This window comes from Dasypus novemcinctus, chromosome 23, assembly GCF_030445035.2.
Source record: "Dasypus novemcinctus isolate mDasNov1 chromosome 23, mDasNov1.1.hap2, whole genome shotgun sequence".
Taxonomy (NCBI): Eukaryota; Metazoa; Chordata; class Mammalia; order Cingulata; family Dasypodidae; genus Dasypus; species Dasypus novemcinctus.
In genome coordinates, this window is record NC_080695.1 from 15941272 (window position 1) to 15959624 (window position 18353).

General features: G+C 51.5%; 3 protein-coding genes across 3 annotated transcripts in view; all 3 read left to right on the forward strand.

Moving 5' to 3' along the window:
• Window positions 1-3550, forward strand: part of MUC3A (mucin 3A, cell surface associated) — a 45793-nt gene extending 42243 nt beyond the window's left edge. Inside the window, exons 21-24 of the mRNA XM_058285883.2 lie at window positions 2-163; window positions 1155-1231; window positions 3049-3137; window positions 3287-3550. Coding sequence (XP_058141866.2) covers window positions 2-163; window positions 1155-1231; window positions 3049-3137; window positions 3287-3328 — 370 coding nt within the window. The 3' untranslated portion in view covers window positions 3329-3550. The remainder of the gene's footprint in view (window position 1; window positions 164-1154; window positions 1232-3048; window positions 3138-3286) is intronic.
• A 658-nt stretch (window positions 3551-4208) lies between these two features.
• LOC131275511 (mucin-17) overlaps window positions 4209-18353 on the forward strand; it is a 41796-nt gene continuing 27651 nt past the window's right edge. The window contains exon 1 of the mRNA XM_071211461.1: window positions 4209-4323. Within this exon, the coding sequence (XP_071067562.1) occupies window positions 4242-4323 (82 nt within the window). The 5' untranslated portion in view covers window positions 4209-4241. The remainder of the gene's footprint in view (window positions 4324-18353) is intronic.
• On the forward strand, window positions 17173-17622 carry LOC105745051 (large ribosomal subunit protein eL32-like). The gene has a single exon (XM_058285893.2). It carries the CDS (start codon window positions 17173-17175, stop codon window positions 17578-17580), a length of 408 nt encoding a protein of 135 aa, XP_058141876.1. The 3' UTR covers window positions 17581-17622.

Genomic DNA, 18353 nt, shown 5'->3' on the forward strand with positions numbered 1-18353 from the left:
GATGCCCGACCTCGGACACGCACTGGAACTGGGGGGAGACCTGTGAGCGGAGCACCAGCAAGAGCGCGGTGTACGGCAGCGTGGGCGCCGTGGCCGCGCTGCTCGTCATCGTGCTGGTCATGCTGACCGTCCTCCTCGGCCAGTCCCAGAGGAGGCTGCGCAGGTGAGCACCCCACACCCCAGCGGGAGACCCAGGGACCCCCAGCGGGCCGCTGCCTGACCACCCCACGGCTCGTGGAGAGTCCCCATTGCAGGGAGGGCCCGGGAAGCAGCTGGGAAAGATCGAGAAGGATGAGGCACTGGGAGGCCGCCCCTCCCCGCCAGGCACCCACCCAGTCCAGCGCTTTCCGGTCCTTACCCTCTTCCACCCTTGAATCAGGCCTGCGAGGTGGGGCGGGGGAGGTGCCGGCAGCACAGAGACGGCGGGTGGCCTCCCGGGTGGCAGCGGTGTCTGGCCCCTCCCAGCTCTGGGGACAGCCAAGGGCAGCCTTGGTGATATAACACATCCATTTGCCGGAGAAATGGAAACAAAAACTTATGTAATGCAATTACTGGCTCTCTACCCTCTGCCCCTCCCGGGATTTGTCATCGCCTTGGTGGCCACAGAGCACCATCGTGGCTGGGGAGAAACCATCCTCTCGCTCCTCCAGCTTAAAAGGGGGTTAGGTGGGGAACGGATGTGGCTCAAGTTGAGCGCCTGCTTCCCATGTGTGAGGTCCCAAGTTCGATCCCTAGTACCTCCTAAAAAAGAAATAAATGAAAAGACTGACTCTAATTGGGGAGCCGGTGCGGCTCAGTGGCTGAGTGCCAGAGTCCCACATACAAGGTCCCAGGTTCGATCCCCTGCCCTGGTACTTTGAAACAAAACAAAGCCAACAACAACAGCCACAAAATAATAAAGGAAACTGAGGCCCAGGGAAGGTCAGAAGGGAGTGGGGGACAGCCCCGAGACCCAGCCAGTGCCCAGCATGGGGCAGGCACGGTGATGGAGATGAGTCCTTTTGCTCTGCAGCCACCGCTGAGGGCAGGGCCTCCCCTCAGGGTGGTTCCATTGAGGAAGGCCTGCTGAGCCTCCCGAGGGTCGGGGCCCTCTACATGGTCCCCGCCGTCTCCCTGCCACCAGCCGGGGGGGCTCACGGCATTTCCATCGACAGGCGGGAGTACCCTCTGTCCCAGGAGTGGCAAGGAGAAGACGTCCCCGGCACTTTCCAGAACCCGGGCATCTGGGAAGGTACCTGTCATCGGGACAAAGGTGGGGCAGAGCTGGGGCGGGGAGAGGAGCAGGGAAGACGGCCTGGCCCTGGAGAGTTGTGGCCTTGGGTGACACAGGTGTCCTGCCCCCTGACACGCTGCGGGGTGACCAGGCATCCTGCCAGCTCGCCCCACGCCTATTGCCAGGTGCACGCCTTCCTCTGCTCAGCCACCTGCTGTGGTGTCCCCGGGCACAGGGCCAACCGGGGATCATCCCAGCCCTGCAGCCTCCTGACCCAAGCAGCCTCGGGGACCTCTGGGCTCTTTGCCGCCCCCCTTGCAGCCTCCGCACCCAGAGGGGCACTGGGCCCGCCGCTGGGCATTCTCCGCGCCTCTTACACATCCCTGGAATGTTCCGCTCACCCAGCAGACTCTGGCTGCCCCAGCCCCACACTTCTCCGAGCTCCCGTCTGTTCCAATGCCGCACTCCATGGAGCCCCCTCCTGGGGCCCTCTGTCTGGGCTCTTCTTCGGCCTTGGAGACTGGTCATGTTATGTCCCATCTCTCTCTGGACAGACCTGAAGCCCCAAGCGTGGCCCATGGCCTGAGCAGACCCCAACCCCACCTTCCCACTTCTTTCTAACAAACACCATGGAGCAGCTGCCCCGCGGAAGCCCTACCTAGAGACCCCTGCCCCATCCCCAGGGGCTCCAGCCCGTGGCGGGATAGGCCGTGCCCGGGGCACGACGGGAGCTGGGACGGGGGCCGAGGGATCCTCTGAGCTCAGTCTGGTCCATGCACCGTGGCCGGGCGTGGCTTCCGTGAGCTGAGGAAGGCGGCAAAGGGCCAGGGCGGTGCAGGCCGGGGGCTCTGCGTGCGAAAAGGCGGGGCGGGGCTGAGCACAGAGTGGCCTTGACTTGAGGCAGCCAGGGTGGCCCGGGGCCCTGCGGGGGCTGCAGTCAAGGACCACGACGTGGCTGGCTGCCCACAACAGGGTCCTGGGGGCCAGGGGATCCCAGTGGGCGCGTGGGTGGGGCCGCGCCCCTCGGGCTGCGGTGGGGGAAGCTTCCGGGCCTCCCGCAGCTGAGGGGCTGGGGGGCAGCTTGTCGTTCCCCAGCTTGCAGGCGCCTCACTCCGCTCTCGGTGTCCATCACGCCCTGGCCGCCTTCTCTCCTGTCCGTCTGTCCAGCGTCCGAACATCCCTCTTCTTTAGAGCACCCCGGTCATTTTGGATCGGGGCCCACTCCGCTCCAGTTTGGCCTCATCTTAATGAATCAGGTCTTCAGAGACCCCAAAATCAGGTCCCGTCCACGGGATCAGGGTGCAGGACCCGAAAATTTCATTTTGAGGGACACGTTTCCTCCCACACAGAGGGCTTTGTGGGGTGGGGGTGGGGCGCCACTGCAGGCAGGCAGCGCCTCAGGACCCAGAACGGTTTTGGGGGGGCAGGGAGAACCCGGGAGCCGGTGGTGGCCGAGCCCGGGGGCTCTGCAGTGTGGGGGCTACCCCGAGCCAATCAGGATGGAGGACGCGAATGCTGGACACCCATGAGCGAGTGGTGGGCGCGCACCCAGGAAGATTCCCGCAAAGCGGCTGTGGTTACGTCGCCACGGGCAGCACTGGGCGGGCCCAGGCCCCGCTTCTGTGCCTCGACTTCTGGGGCGCAGCTGCTATGGCCTCCTCTCCCAGCCCCAGCCCCCCTTGGGGGCCGACTCTAAAGGTGGAAGGACAGACAGTGGGCAAATCGTTTCAGGCCGATACCACCCTGGCTTTTCAAACCTCTTTCTCTGCCCGGAAAAAAAAATCTCCCAAGGGAAGTGTCTCCCCACGCTCCTCACTGCGGGGCTATCCCCACAGATAAGAGTTTGAAAGAGGACAAATTCGGCCTCAACTCCGTCTACAGCCACTTCCAGCCTTCCCTAGAGAACGTAGACCTGACTGCAGAGGTGACTCGGGGGCGGGGTCCCAGGCTTGGGTGGGTGGGGGGCGCTCCCCTCCTGTCCCCTTCTCCCGGGGGGACGGCCACCACGCGGGAGGCAGGACACTGGCCACCCTGTGAGCCCACACGGCTTAGCCCCCGTCTCCCCATCCCCAGCTCCGCTGCCAGAGGCCTGAGGTGGTGATGCCCCGGCGGTGAGCGGGACGGCGGCTCCCTTCCCGCCCCTGGACCCGAGCGAGAGGACAACGGCCGGCGGAGCGGCCAGCGCAGGGCCCTGCGTCCAGAGAAGGCAGTCGCCGGGACCCACCCCGGCCTTGGCCACCCCGTTGCCACAGGGCCGTCCCGGCACCTCGAAATGCTTGTTTACTCTCACAGTGACTCCCCACAAAGGAATTTCCCTACCAATAAAAGCAAGTCAAAGTACAGAGTCTGCGTGCGTGGTTTCCCTCCCTCCCCTGGCTGAGCCTCCCTGCTGGGATCATGCCAGGCGCAGGATGCTCTCGGGCCGCCCTGGCCCCGCCCGGAACCCCTGGGCCCTTGCGGGTCCTGGGGAGGGGTGCTTGTCTCTGCTGGCCTCGAGGTAGGGCCTTGGGGGCCAAGGCTCAGCCCTGCACCCACTGCCCCAAGAACCCCCAGCCAAGCCACGACTGGGCAATGGTCCAGGCAAGGCTCTGCCCTGCACCCCATGTCCCGGTGAGGTCCCTGTACAGAGGGCTTGAGAGGAGCAGAGAAGGGGGTTCCCTTTACCAGGGGCTGGGGTCAGGCACAGAAACCTGCTCAGGCCCGACCCCGTCCCCCTGCCCCAGGCGTCTCCCCTCAGCCTGCCGGGCGCCTCCGGGGACCTGTCGCCAGCCCCTCCGGGGTGGGGGCAGGGGGCTGTGACTGCTGCGTGCCTTTGGGCTCCCTCTGCCCTTTGGCCTGGGACAGGCCCCACACTCAGTCATGAGAGTGGAACTCCAGGACTGAGTCAGGTCTGGGCTGGCCCAAGAGCCCCCAAGTCTCAGGGGTCAAAGGGCTCCGGGGCGCATTTATTTCTGGGGTTTCTTGGCCGGCGTTCACTCTGCCAGCCTCCGCGAGGGTGAAGGGTCGGCGCACGGCACTCCAAGGTCCCATGTCGAGGCTGGCGACGATGGCGCTGTGCCTGCTGGCCCTGCTCCTCCACCTCCTGACCCCCCACGCCACTGCCCAGCAGGGTGAGTGACCCCCACCCCGTCCACTGCTGCACCCCGCCTGCTGCCCGGATCTGCCCGCAGCCAGAGAGGGTACTCCGTGGGGAGCTCTGCCGAGTGCCCGTTCCCCTTCTCTCCCCTACTCCAGTGTGGCTCGGGGGTAGAGCCGTGGCATCCAGGCCAGCCCCCCCAGTCCCTCCTCCTCAGCCGCTGCTTTCTCTTGGAGAGTGAGAGTAATGATGCCTACCCATCAGGGTGCTGTCAGGATTAAGGGGGACCCCACATTCACCCTCTGGGGGGCTGTCCAGTCCCCTCCCGCCATCTCCCCTTCCCCAAAGGTCCTCCCCATGCCTGGGGTCTGCCTTCCAGAGCATGAGACCCACGTCCTCCACTTTTGCCCTCTCTAAGTCTGGTCTTGGCCCTCTCTGCACCCCAGGCCCCCCCCTCCCCAAGGAGGTCGCAGGGCTGTCGGGGATCCCAGAACCAGAAGAGGGCTCCTCTCCGGAGCACAAGACCGAGTTTTGGGAGGGTCGGATGCGAATTCTGCCGCGAACCAGCTGTGAGCCATTGGGCAGCTCAGCTCAGCTCCAATCTTTCTCCCCGTGAAGGGCAGGGACGGGACCCCCAAGGCTCCTTCCTGCCCCGCTGCCCGGGCTCCACGGCTGTGGGGAAAAGGCTTGGCCAGCAAGGGACCGGAGCCCCGGGAGCTGCCCGAGCCCCTCGCTGGCCTCAGGATTCCCACCCGCTTTGGATGTCATCCCACCGAGGGCCCGGGAAGCCGAGGGGGCTCTCCTGCCGGCCCTGGAGGTGCCCCGCGCACCGGCGCACCCTGGCCTCGGTCCTCACCTGAGCTCCAGGTGCCAGGAGCAGGGGGGGCCCTTGGCCCCCAGACCCTGGCCAGCTCTTCACCAGGGAGAGAACGTCTAGGGCGTGCGGGTGGGGGAGCTGCCCCTGAGCGTAGCCCTTGGCCTGGGACCTCCGGCTTTCTTTGGGGCCAGCTGGTGGGGCCACCGGGGGAGGATGGGTGGACACAGGGAGGGGACCGAGGCGGGTGGGGGCGCCGCTTGGCTGGCTCTAAAAGGCTGGTTTGCTGACCTGCCCAGACCTCCGGGGCCACGTCACGGGGAGTGGGGGGAGGGCGGTGTCTTCTTGCTAATAATGGCGCCCCTTGCTAGACCTCAGCATTGCGCCTCTAACGGTGGCTTCTCGGGTCGATGAGGGTGGAGGTGGGGGTAGGGTCTTCCCAGCTCCCTCTCTTCCCTGCCCCGATGCTCCTCCCCTCTTTCCCTCCACCTCTATCCCTGGCCTTCCTGCTCCCCCGCCCTTGCCCTCCACCCACATTCTGCACTGTGGGGCTCGTTTCCTCTCCAGCCTCAGTCTCCACGTCTGTAAAGTGGAGGGTCTCAGACTCTCCCGGGAATCTGGGGTCCCCCTGCCACCGGGCCTGGTCTTGGCTGGTCTGTGGGGTGCTGGCCACAGTGAGGGGCATCTGACTGTCCCCTTGCAGGGCCCCAACACCCCCTTCCCCTCGCCTCAGGCCAACCAGGGGTGACGGGCCTGGGGACACAGGGTGGGCTCCGGGCCTCGGCCTCGTGGAAATGCCCACTGACCCGGGTATCAGCTCCTCTTGGCAGACACACCCTCCCTCCGCCGCCCCCTTCCGCTGGCGCACATGTCCCTGTTATATTGCCCGGCAACGACACACAGTGTCCTCTCGGCCCAGCCCGTTTCGGCCCTGCCCAGCCTCACTCCCTCACACTCAGCACAAATGTGACTCAGGCCAGGGAGCTGTCACCTGTCCAGAACATGTGTCCCTCTGCCTTTTGCCCCCAGCCACACTCACCTGTCCTGAGCCCCTCCCTCTCCCCACCCCCTCTGCTGTCCTCCTCCTCCTGCCCAGAGTCCAAGGCCCCTGCCCCTCAGGTCCACTCCCCATCAAGACCCACCTCCCCTGGGAGGTCTCATCCCGCACCCCCCACCTGCAAGCACAGGTGAGCAGGAGAGAGCCCCCAGGGAGGGGCGGCTCCTCACAGAAAGCAGAGGGAGGGGTCCCGGAGGGAGGAGATTCCAGCTGCTCCTTCTGCCCCCCCGCCCCCCCCCCCAGGAGGGCCCTAAGCGGGGAGGCAGCCCCTTATCCCTCACCCACGGCCCTAACACTGTGCAATCTAGAACCCTTTTCACCTCAACACATCCAGTCTACTCTGGGGGAAAAATTAAGGGAAAACAGAACCGACTTGAGAATGGTTGGAGAAGCGTCCCCTTGGAGTTCTCTGGTGCTGACAGCTTGCCTGCACGGCGGCCTCAGCTGCTTTCCAAGGCCCAGTCCCTGCAAAGCCCTGCGCCCTCTCCTCGCTCTCAGAGCCCTCTCCCCACCCCTTGGGGGGGCCGCGTGCCAGGCTCCGCTGGGGGGCTGCCCAGGCTGGCGGGCCACCGCATTTCTCTGGGGATGCCGAGGTCCCTGGGTGTGGGGTGGGACTTCCAGCGTCCTCCACCAGGGGAGGGGGTCTCTTCCCTGCAGAAGGTGGGGGGGGCAGTGGGGCCCTCAAGGGACGAAGGGAAGCGGCAGCCAGGTGCCAGTGCGCCCCTTGCTGGCCGGGGCTGGCGGTGCCCAGCTGAGCTCCTAGTCCCTCTCTCCGTGCCCGGGAGACAGGGGTGACATCACATTTGTTCCCGCACTGTGGCATGCGGACCCGGCTCCTCCTGCTGGCTGGCCCGAGGACTGAAGGGGCAGCTGTGGACAGGCTTTAAGCAGGACCACGGTCTCAGTGTGATGGACATGGCCTTGGAGCCAGAGCAGGGTCCAGGGGCCCCGCTGGACCAGCCATTGACTCTTGTTTTTTGGGTTTTTAAAAAAGATTTATTTTTGTTTATTTCTCTGCTCTTCCCCCCACCCCCCAAGTTGTCTGCTCTCTGTGTCCATTCACTGTGTGTTCTTCTATGTCTGCTGGTATTCTTGTCAGCGGCACCAGGAATCTGTGTCTCTTTTTCTTGCGTCATCTTGCTGTGTCACCTCTTCGTGTGCAGCGACACCACTCCTGGGCAGGCTGGACTTCCTTTCGTGCAGGGCAGCTCTCCTTACGGGGCACACTCCTTGCGCATGGGGCTCCCCTATACAGGGGACACCCCTGCGTGGCACGGCACTCCTTGCGCACATCAGCACTGCGCGTGGGCCAGCTCACCACACGGGCCAGGAGGCTCTGGGTTTGAATCCTGGACCTCCCATGTGGTAGGCGGATGCTCTTTCCGTTGAACTGAGTCCGCTCCCCCCATTGGCACTTTTGTTTTTGGGACACGGGGAAGTCCAGGGGGTCCAAGAGGAGGATCTGGGGCCCCTAAGATGAGAGACACATCGGGGCTGTGGCTGTTCACCAGCTGGCAAGGACAGCCCAGCCCTGCCTGTAATCCTGCACAGCCCACCAGGTAGAACTTTCTGGTCCAGATGACCTTAAGTCCTCACACTCCCAGAGCTGCCTTGACTTACCTCCCGGAGCCAGGTGTGCCCAGGGATGGGCTAGTGCCGGGAACACCTGCATCCAGGCCTGCGGCCTTTGGCCCGTCCTTGCCGTAAGGACAAGCCATTCTGGGAACCACTCCCAGTCTCTGTCACTCGGCTTCGCGCGTGCTTCCCGGGAACTGCGCTGGCCTGGGCGGCTGACCCAGGCCACCGCCAGAACCACTCTCCCTGAGTGACCTCAGGCCACTAACGGCCGAGACGATGGGCCTGGAGCCCCTCACCTGTTCAGGGCTATGTAATTTGCAGGGCACAGTGCAAGATGAAAATGTGGGATCCCTTGCTCAGAGATTATTGAGAATCTCAGGACAACAGCAGAGCCTTAACCCAAAGCCAGGGCCTCCTGAGCACGGGGCGCGGGTGCCTGCCCAGCCCACTCCCCAGGCGCCCGGGCCTGGCTCCAGGGGCTTGACGGAAAACAAGCTGGACCTTTTAAATTGACTCCCTCAAAAGTGACCCAGAAATACATTCCCAGTATTTTCACCTATTGCAGTGGGCATTTGGGTGCACCACAGTGGGGACTTGGCAAACTTTTAAGTATGTCTTTAAGCAGTTTTGCCAGTTTTTCAAAATGGGGGTGTTGGTTGGGGGGGGTGCTTTCTTTTACCGTTTTGATTTTACATTTCTTTAGACTGTTTTTTTTTTTTCAACTTTTTACTTAGAAAAATGTCAAACTGACAAGAAGTTGCAAGAAGAGTATTTTTTGCAAAGGTCTAAAACATTTTCAATGTTTCAATAATTGAAAAAAATTTGACTCCAGCTCTAAGCCAACAACTGTTGGAAAGAGAGCAGTCATATGTGGACACTTCCAGTGAATTTTCTCGGTCTCTTCTACCTCTCGTACAATCCAGGGTGATTTATACTTTTATGTGTTTCAGTCCTAAAGCAACTTTATCAGCTTTTTGAGGTTATTTGGGTTTTTCATTATTTTAGATTTGAACATATAACTTCACGATCGCTTATATTTGACTCTAATTTTCCGTTATTTAAAAAGAGCAATGATTTTCTTACTTTAAATTATTCCAGTGTGGTTGGAGAGCAGCAAGTGGGGTGGGGTGTGCTAGGAGCAAGGCTAAGAGGTGGTAGGTTGTGGTCGGGGCTTCTGGGAGCAGACTGCGATGAAGGGACGCCGGGGATGGTTTACAGCATGGAGGTAACATGATAAAACGTGTGTTTTAAAGCTACCACCCGCGGGGGTATGGAAAATTGATTGGTAGGGAGGTGCCAGCGGGGACACAGAGAAGGATTAGGGGCGCCATGGCAAAACTCTGGGTGAATAATGGTGGGAGCACAGACCCAGTGGTCCCGTGGGAAATAGAGAGAAGTGGACAAATTCAGGGTGGGCTTTGTAGGAGGCGCCAGCAGGCCTGGCTGATGGAATGGGTGTGGGAGGAATGACGGCCGCACCCCGACATGTTGGTCTTGGGCAACTGGTAGAAGGCAGAGGCATTTCCTGAGCGGAGTCCAGGAGGGGAATCGGGAATTCTGTGCTGGGCAAGTGACATCTGAGCTGCCTAATTACAATCCTGACGTCCCAGGGGAGGTCAGAGCCAGAGAGGCACTTAGAAACCCCCGACTTTGGGGGGCATTTATGGCCGTGGGACTGGATGAGCTCACCCTGGAAAGGGCAGAGGGAGGGGTAGGAGTTCTGGGGCAGGGCCCTGGGGCGTGCCACCGCTCCCCAAAGAAAACCCAGAAGGACTTGCCAAGAAGCGGGAGGAAACTGAGAGTGCGGTGACCCCGAAACCTAGGGGCACAGTCTTTCAAGAAGGACAGGCTGTGGGCAAAAGATAAAAACCCCAACTACAAAAAGATGCCATCTTCCACCCTGAGACTGCCGAGCTGGGGTGGAAGAAGCTGGGCCGTCCCTCTCGAAGGGCCATTTAGAAAGAAGCAACAGAATATTCAGTGTGTCTGCTGTGTCACCCAGCAGCTGCCACGTTTGGGAAATGACCCTAGAGATGGACTCACACTGCCGTCCCAGGGCGTGCGTACAAGATACAAACAGGAACTGTGGCGAAAGGCAGGGCCCCCCTTGCTCGGCTTTCTACTGCGGCCAGGGACCAAGTACCAAGACTTCGCCCCTGAAACAGCCCCCCTCTATTACCTCACAGCTTCCGTGGGTCACAAGGCTGGGCAAAGCGCGGCTCAGCTGGGTTCTCCTTGGGGTCCACGTGCTGGAAGTCCACGGCAGGGCTGTGCTCCTGGCTGGAGGCGGTGCCCAGGATTCCATTTCCAAGCTCGTTCAGGGGGTCGACAGAATTGGGCCCCCCTCGTGGCCCCGCTCATCTTCAGAGGCGCCTCCCGGGGACTTGGCTCCTTCTGGCTTCCCCTCCTCTGAGCGTCCACCTAGGTGGTCCAGCTCATCTTTTTAGCTGAAAGTCAACACCAGGTGACATCGACAAAGTCCCTTTTGCCGTGTAACATAACATGTTCATGGAAGTAACACGGGGTGGGGCAGGGTGGTGGGGGCCCAAATCCGCCCACCGCTCAGCCTCCCCACCCACCTCTGGGAGACTGAGTAAGTCAAAGCCAGCACCTCCAGAGCAGGGGACCCTGCCACCATGCCAAAGGAGGAGGCGGCTTGCTCTGTGCTGCTACAGGGGTCCGAGATGTTAAGTGAAAAAAGTAAGACTCAGAACCACGTGGACACTCTTCAGCCATGTAGACGTGTATATGTACCTAAAGAGCTTACAGGTGTACAGGAGGTCCCCGGAAGGAGTCCCTAGAAACCTGGAATAGTGGTTGCTTTTGAGGTGGGGAATTAGGAGAAAGGGGAATGAGCGAGACTTATTTTTCAATGTATGCCTTTTTACTTTTCAAGTTTTGCAGAATGCATGCATTACTTATTCCCCAACCATGCAAGACCAAGGCCTTCCTATAGGCAAAGGTTTTAAAATCAGCTGCCCAGGGACATGACCCATGTTAGATGACCTCACAAACTTCATCACCGTCTGACTCCCCCTGCCCCATGTCCCTAGGATGACTTTGGAGGACAGAAAAGATCTACTTTGGTTTTATAAAGTAACAGTCATAAACTCAAAACCCTAGTTCTTCCTTAAGCTATTGTTTTTTTATTGTTGAGTTTTTATATATATTTTAGATACATGTTCTTTTTCTTCTTTACTTTGCAAAGATAGTTCCTAGTCTGTGGCTTATCTTTTCTATCTCTTAACAGTGAATGAAGAGCAGCAGGTTTAAGTTTTTGTGTTTTTTTAAGATTTATTTTATTTATTTCTTTTTCCTCCCCCACGGCTGTCTGCTCTCTGTGTCCATTCCCTGTGTGTTCTTCTGTGTCCCCTTGCATTCTTATCACTCAGCACCGGGAAAATGTGTTGCTTTTTTTGTTGCGCCATCTTGCCACATCAGCTCTCTGTGTGCGGCGCCACTCCTGAGCGGGCTGCACTTTTTTTGCGCAGGGCAGCTCTCCTCTTTGTGAGTGGGGTACCTGTATGCGGAGGACACCCTTGCATGGCATGGCACTCCTTGTGTGCGACAGCACTGCGCGTGGACCAGCTTGTCACATGGTTCAGGAGGCCCTGGGTGCTGAACCCTGGACCCTCCATATGGTAGGCGAATGCTCTATCAGTTGAGCCACAACCTCTTCCCTTTAAGTTTTGACAAAGTCTAATTTATCCCTTTTTTTCTTTTATGAATTATGCTTTTTGTGTTGTAGCTAAGGAATCTTCTTTGTGACTTAAGGTCACAAAATTTTTCTTCTATATTGTCTTCTAAAATGTTTATAGTTTTAGCCCTTAATGTTTAGGTCAATAATTCTTTCTGAGTTAGTTTTTATGTACAAAACTAAGTGATGGCTTTTTTTGTTTTGTTTTTTGCTTGTGGATAATCAATTATTCCTACGCCATTTGCTTAAAAAAATTACTCCTCATCAACTGCATTGCCTTTGTACCTTTCTAAAAAATCAGCCCACATGGGTGGACTCAATTCTGAAATCTACTGAATTCTATTGATCTATTTGTCTCTCTTTACACCAACACCACACCGTTTTGATTACTCTAGAGTTATAATAGTTCTTTTCTTAATTTTAATTTTTGTGTTTTTTTTTTATAATAATTCTTGAAATCAGAAAGTGTTGGCTCTCCAACTGTTTTTTTTTTTTTTTCCAAAGTTGTTTTGCCTATTCTGGGTCCATTGCATTTCTAGATGAATTTTAGAAACAGTTTGTCAATTCCTACAAAAATAAAATGACTGCTCAGTTTTTGATTGGGATTGTGTTGAATCTATAGATCAATTTGCGGGGGACTTGGACACCAAGTCTGATTGTTTGTTGGTAGTATATAGCAATACAATTGGCTCTTGCATAACGATCTTGTATCCTGCGATCTTATTGGTATTAGTAGCTTTTTCACAGATAGCATCAGATTTTCTACATAGATGATCATATTGTCTGTGAACAAAGATAGTTTTATTTCCTTTTCAACCTGGCTGCCTTTTATTTCTTTTTCTTGCCCAGTTGTCCTGACTAGAACCTCCAGGACAATGTTAAACAGATTTGGTGAGGGAGGCATCCCTGTTTGGTTTCTGATCTTGGGGGTGGGAGTGGGGGGAAGCCATCAGTCTTTTACCATGAGGTATGATAGTAACTGTAAGTTTTTATAGATACCCTTTATTGGGTTGGGGAAATTTCTTGTATTCCTAGTTTGCTGAGACTTTTTTTTTAAAATCAGGAATTGATGTTGGATTTTTTTCATTTGTTTTATTTGTGTTTGTGGAGATGATCATATGGTTTTTCTGTTTTGGTTTGTTAATGTGGTGAGCTACATCAATTGATTTTCTTTTTCTTTTTCTAATTTTTAATTTCTCTCCCCTTCCCCTCCACCCCCGCCCCCCCCCAGTTGTCTGCTCTTTGTGTCCATTCACTGTGTGTTCTTCTTTGTCCGCTTCTATTCTTGTTGGCGGCACCAAGAATCTGTGTCTCTTTTTATGTTGTGTCATCTTTCTGTGTCACCTCTCAGTGTGTGTGGTGCCTCTCCTGGACAGACTGCACTTTCTTTCATGTTGGGCAGCTCTCCTTATGGCCGCACTCCTTGCGTGTGGGGCTCCCCTATGCGGGGGACACCCCTGCGTGGCAGGGCACTCCTTGTGCACATCAGCACTGTGCATGGGCCAGCTCATCACGTGGGTCAGGAGGCCCTGGGTTTGAACCCTGGACCTTCCACGTGGTAGGTGGACGCTCTATCCATTGAGCCAAATCCGCTTCCCTGATTTTCAAATCTTACACTAATAGTGCATTCACAGGAAAAAACCTCACTTGGTCACAATGTATTATCATTCTACTATATTGTTCAATTCAGTTTGCCAAATTTTGTTTAGAATTTTTGCATCTATGTCCATGAAGATTATTGGTCTATAGTTTTCTTTCCTTGCAATGTCTTTGTCTGGTTTTGGTATCAAAGTAATACTGGCTTCCTAGAATAAGTTGAGAATTATTTCCTCTGCTATAATTTTTGGAAGGATTTGTGTAGAATTGGTGTTATTTCTTCCTTAAATGTTTGGTAGAATTCATTCATGAAGATATTTGGGCCTGGGATTTCTTTGTGGGTAGGTTTTTAAAATACTTTAATTATTTTTTAATGTGATAATATATATATAACCGAAAATTTGTCATCTTAATCATTTTTAAGTGTGAAATAGAGTGCCATTAAGTACACTCAAAATGTTGTGCTACAAATAACCATCTGGTATTACCAAAACTTTCTCATCACCCAAAACAGAAACTCCATACCCACTAAGCAAAAACTCCTCTCACCCCAGTCCCTGGTAATCTATCATCTACTTTCTGCCTCTAAAAATGTACTTATTTTAGCTATTCCATATAAGTGGAATCAGACGATGTTTGTTCCTTTGTGTCTGGCTTATTTAACTTAGCATAACGTTTTCAAGTTTTATTCTTGTTGTGGCATATATCAGAACTTCATTCACTTTTATGGCTGAATAATATTGCATGTGGGAAGGTTTTTAAACTACAATTTCGATTTCTTTAATAGATATAGTGATATTTAGGTCATCTATTTCTTCTCGAAATAAAAGTCTCTTGAGCTTTGATAGTTTGTGTCTTTCAAGGAATTTGTTCATTTCATCTGAACTGGAAAATTCATTGGTATAAAGTTGTTTATAAAATTACTTTTTAGTATACATAAAATCTGAATCAATGCCGTCTCTTTAATTCCAGAGATTAGTAATTTGTGTCTTCTTTTTTTCTTGTTGGGAGGCTTGGCTAGAAGTTTATCAATTTAACTGATCTTCTCAGAGAATGGCTTTTGGTTTTAGTGGTTTCTCTGTTTTCTATTTCTAGTTCATTGATTTCTGTTTTTATCTTTCTTATTTCATTTCTTCTGCTTAATTTAGGTTTGATTTGCTCTTCTTTCTCTGATTTCTTAAGATGGAAGCTTAAGATGTCATTGATCTGAGACTTTTTTCTTTTCTAATAGAGGGTTTTGTTTTGTTTTTTAAGAGATACTGGGGATTGAACCTAGGACCTTGTACATGTGAAGCTGGTGCTCAACCACTGAGCTATACCTGTTCCCCTCTAATATAGGCATTTAAGTACTATAAATTTCCCCCCTAAGTACTGCTTTAGAAACATCCCATAAATTTTGACATTTATTTTCACCAAGGCCTGAGAGTGAATGTGTCCTTAAATTTTAAGCCCTACATGTCTTGCTCTTAAGGAGGCACTCACTCTCAGGCTTGTGCTAGTGCAGGGTTGGGATCTGAGAGTTAGTGCCTCCTTAAATTTTGCAGCCTAGGTATCACTCTTGCCACACCTTAGTTCTGGCCCTGGTTTTCATTTTTATTCAGTTCAAAATATTTTCTAACTTCTCTTTGGATTTCTTCTTTCATCCATGGGTTAATTAGAAGTGTGTTATTTAGTTTCCAAATATTTTTATTCTTTCCAGAGATATTTCTGTTATTGATTTTTAATTTTAAATTTACGATGGTCTGGGAACATACTTTGAATGACTTGAATTCTTTCAAATATATCCAGACTTGCTTTATGGCCCAGAATATGGTCTATCATGGTGAAGGTTCCATGTGCACGTAAAGAATGTATATTCTGCCACTGTTAGAAGGAGTGTTCTATAAATGTCAAACAGGCCAAGTTGGTTGATGGTCTTGTCCAAGTCTACTACATTCTTGCTATTTTTTGTTCTACCAATTATTGAGGAAAAGGTATTGAATCTCTGACCATGATAGAGTGGATTTTTCTATTTATCCTTACAGTTTTATCAGTTTTTGCTTCACGTCGTTTGAAGATCTGTTTTTAGGTATATAAGTGTTTAGGGTTGTTATACCTTCTTGATGAATTGATTCTTCTATCATTATAAAATGTCCTTCTCTATCACCACTAATATTCTTTGCTCTTACATGTACTTTGTCTTTTATTGACATAGCCACTCCAGCTTTCTTTTGACTCTTGCTAACACAGTATATCTTTCCATTTTCTTTTCTTTTTATTCTATTTGTGTGTTTCTATTTAAAGTGCATTTTTTGTAGGCAGTAAAATGTTAGGTCTTGTTTTTTAAATCCAATCTGATAATCCCTGTTTTTTAACTGATGTGTTTAGCCATTTACACTTAATGTGTTATTCATATACTTAGTTTGAGTCTATCATCTTGCTATTTGTTTTCCCTTTGTTCCATGCATTCTTTGTAGACTTTTCTTTCTTTTTCTGCTTTCTTTTGGATTAATAGAATCTTTTTTATCATTCCATTTTATCTTCTTCATTGGATTATTAGATATAACTCTTTTGCTTCATTAGTAATTACTTCAGAGTTTATAGTAAGTATCTTTAACTCATTTCAGTCTACTTTCAGGTGACATTATACCACTTCATGAATAATATCAGAACATTAAAATAGTGTACTTTCATCTCTCCCTTCTGGCTTTCATACCATTGCTGTCATGCATTTTATTTTTACATACATTATAAATCCCACAATTATTATTATTTTCATTTAAAAATCTATTCTCTTTTTAAAAGTTTTAAATAATAAGAAAAAACATCTAACATATTTCCCTGACAGGTATCAGTTTTTGGCATTCTTCATTCCTCTGTGTAGATCCTGATTTCCACGTTTTCATTTTCATTCGGCCTGAAGGTCTTCCTTTATTATTTCTTGAATTATGGTTCCGTTGGTGATGAATTCTTTCAGCTTTTGGTATGTCTGAAAACATAGTTATTTTACCCTCAGTTTCAAAAAATATTTTTTCTGGACATAGCATTCTAGGTTGACTGGTATTTTTCTTTCAGTTCTTTAAAGAAGGGGCTCCACTGTCTTCTCATTTGCATAGTTTCTGACAAGAAGTCCGATGTTGTCCTTGCCTTTGTTCCTCTGTATGTAACTTAATTGCTTTCTCTGGCTGCCTCAAAGCTTTCTTTTTTCACTAATTTTGACTGTTGATTATTATGTATTTTATTCATTTTTCTTGTATTTGGAGGTTGATGAATTTCTTGAATCTGCAGTTATATAATTTCATCATTTGGAAAATTTGGGGCCATTGTTTTTTCAAATATTTTTTGGTCTCCCTGTCTTTCCTTGCTTCTGGGGGCTCAGTTGCCCATATGTGAAGCTGCTTAGTGTCTCAAAGCTCACTGGTGATCTTTTAATTAAAAACTTTTTTTTCCTCTCTGCATTTCAGTTTGGATCATTTCTATTGCTATGTTGTAGAAGTTCATCTTTTTTCCTTCTTCTTCAATGCCTAATTTGCCATTAAGTCCCTTTTGTGTATTTTTACACAAAAATAGAAGTTCAATTTAGGACTTTTGTAATTGCTTCCATAATTCAATTTTTCACATATGTGGAATACAACTATAATGGCTGTTCTAATGTTTTTCTCTGATAATTCTAATTCCATGTCATTTCTGGGTTGGTTTCAATTGATTGATTATTCTCTTCATTATGGATCTCATTTTCTTTCCTCTTAGTGGCTTGGTAATCTTTGACTGAATGTCAGATATTATTAATTTTACTCTGATTGGTGCTGGATATTTTTGTACTCCCATAAATCTTCTTGAGCCTTGTTCTGGGATGTAGTTAGGTTACTTGGAAACAGATCTTTTCAGATCTTTTTTTTATGATTTCTTAGATGGGTTCAGAGAAATGCTCAGCCTGGGATTGATTATTCTCCATTACTGAAACAAGACCTTCCTGAGTACTTGTTTTAGTTTCCTTGACTGCTCAAGCAAATACCATGCAATGGGTTGGTATAAACAATGGGAATTTATTAGCTCATGGTTTTGAGGCTAAGAAAAATCCAAATCAAGGCGTCATCAAGATGCTGCTGCTCTCTTCCTCGGTGCTGCCGACTGAGGTGGCCGCCATCTCTGACCCGGCATCATGGCTGCTCTCAGACCCCTAGTGAAGCCGAAGATCGTCAAAAAGAGGACCAGGAAGGTCATCAGGCACAAGTCAGACAGATATGTCAAAATTAAGTGTAACTGGTGGAAACCCAGAGGCATTGACAACAGGGTGTGGAGAAGATTCAAGGGCCAGATCTTGATGCCCACCATCAGTTATGGGAGCAACAAGAAAATGAAGCACGTGCTGCCCAGCGTCTTCCGAAAGTTCCTGGTCCACAATGTCAAGGAGCTGGAAGTGCTGCTGATGTGCAACAAATCTTACTGTGCTGAGATTGCTCACAACGTTTCTTCCAAGAACTGCAAAGCCATCGTGGAAAGAGCAGCCCAGCTGGCCATTAGAGTCACCAATCCCAATGCCCGGCTACGCAGCGAAGACAATGAATAGGCAGCTTATTTTCAAGTTTTATTTGTATGAAATAAAACCATAAAAAGTTAAAAAAAAAAAAAAAAGGTGATGCTTTCTTTCCAAAGGCTGGCATTCTGGGGCTGGCTGCCGGTGATTCTTGGTCCTGGGCTCCTCTGTCACATGGCAATGAACATGGTGGCCTCTTCTGGCCTTTTCCTTCTCTTCACAATTCCATTGACCTTCAACGTCTTGCTCCCCATGGCTTTCTTTCCATCTGAATTTCATTCTGCTTATAAAGGGATCTAATAGTAAGATTAAGACCCAACCTGATTGGGGTGGGTCACACCTTCACTGAAGTAAGCTCATCAAAGGACCTGCTTACAATAGGTTCACACTCACAGGAACGGATTAAGTTTAAGAACATACTTTTCTGGGGTTCACAGCTCTAGACCTCCATAGTACTTTACCAAATGTCCTGTGATTTTTCAGTCCAGCTGGTAGGAACTGGCTCTGCTCCCAGTCCATTGAGATAGCCAGGTGCTGTTTGTTCTCTCTAATATTTTCTAATAGTCTCTCCTTAGCCTTGAGTAGTTTTCTCCTAAGCACACAATGCTCAGTGCTGCATTTAATTCTCAAGGAGGGCCCAGATTCCTGGGGAGCTCTCTGTGCGGCTCTCTCCTCTCCAGTAATTCTATTCTTTGAACTGTAACTGCCTTGGACTCCCCAGACTCTCAGCTGCTTCTCAATTCAGGTAATCTTCTGGGTTCCACCTGGATTCACCTGTCCTGCTCTGCTGCTTGGAAACTCTCTCA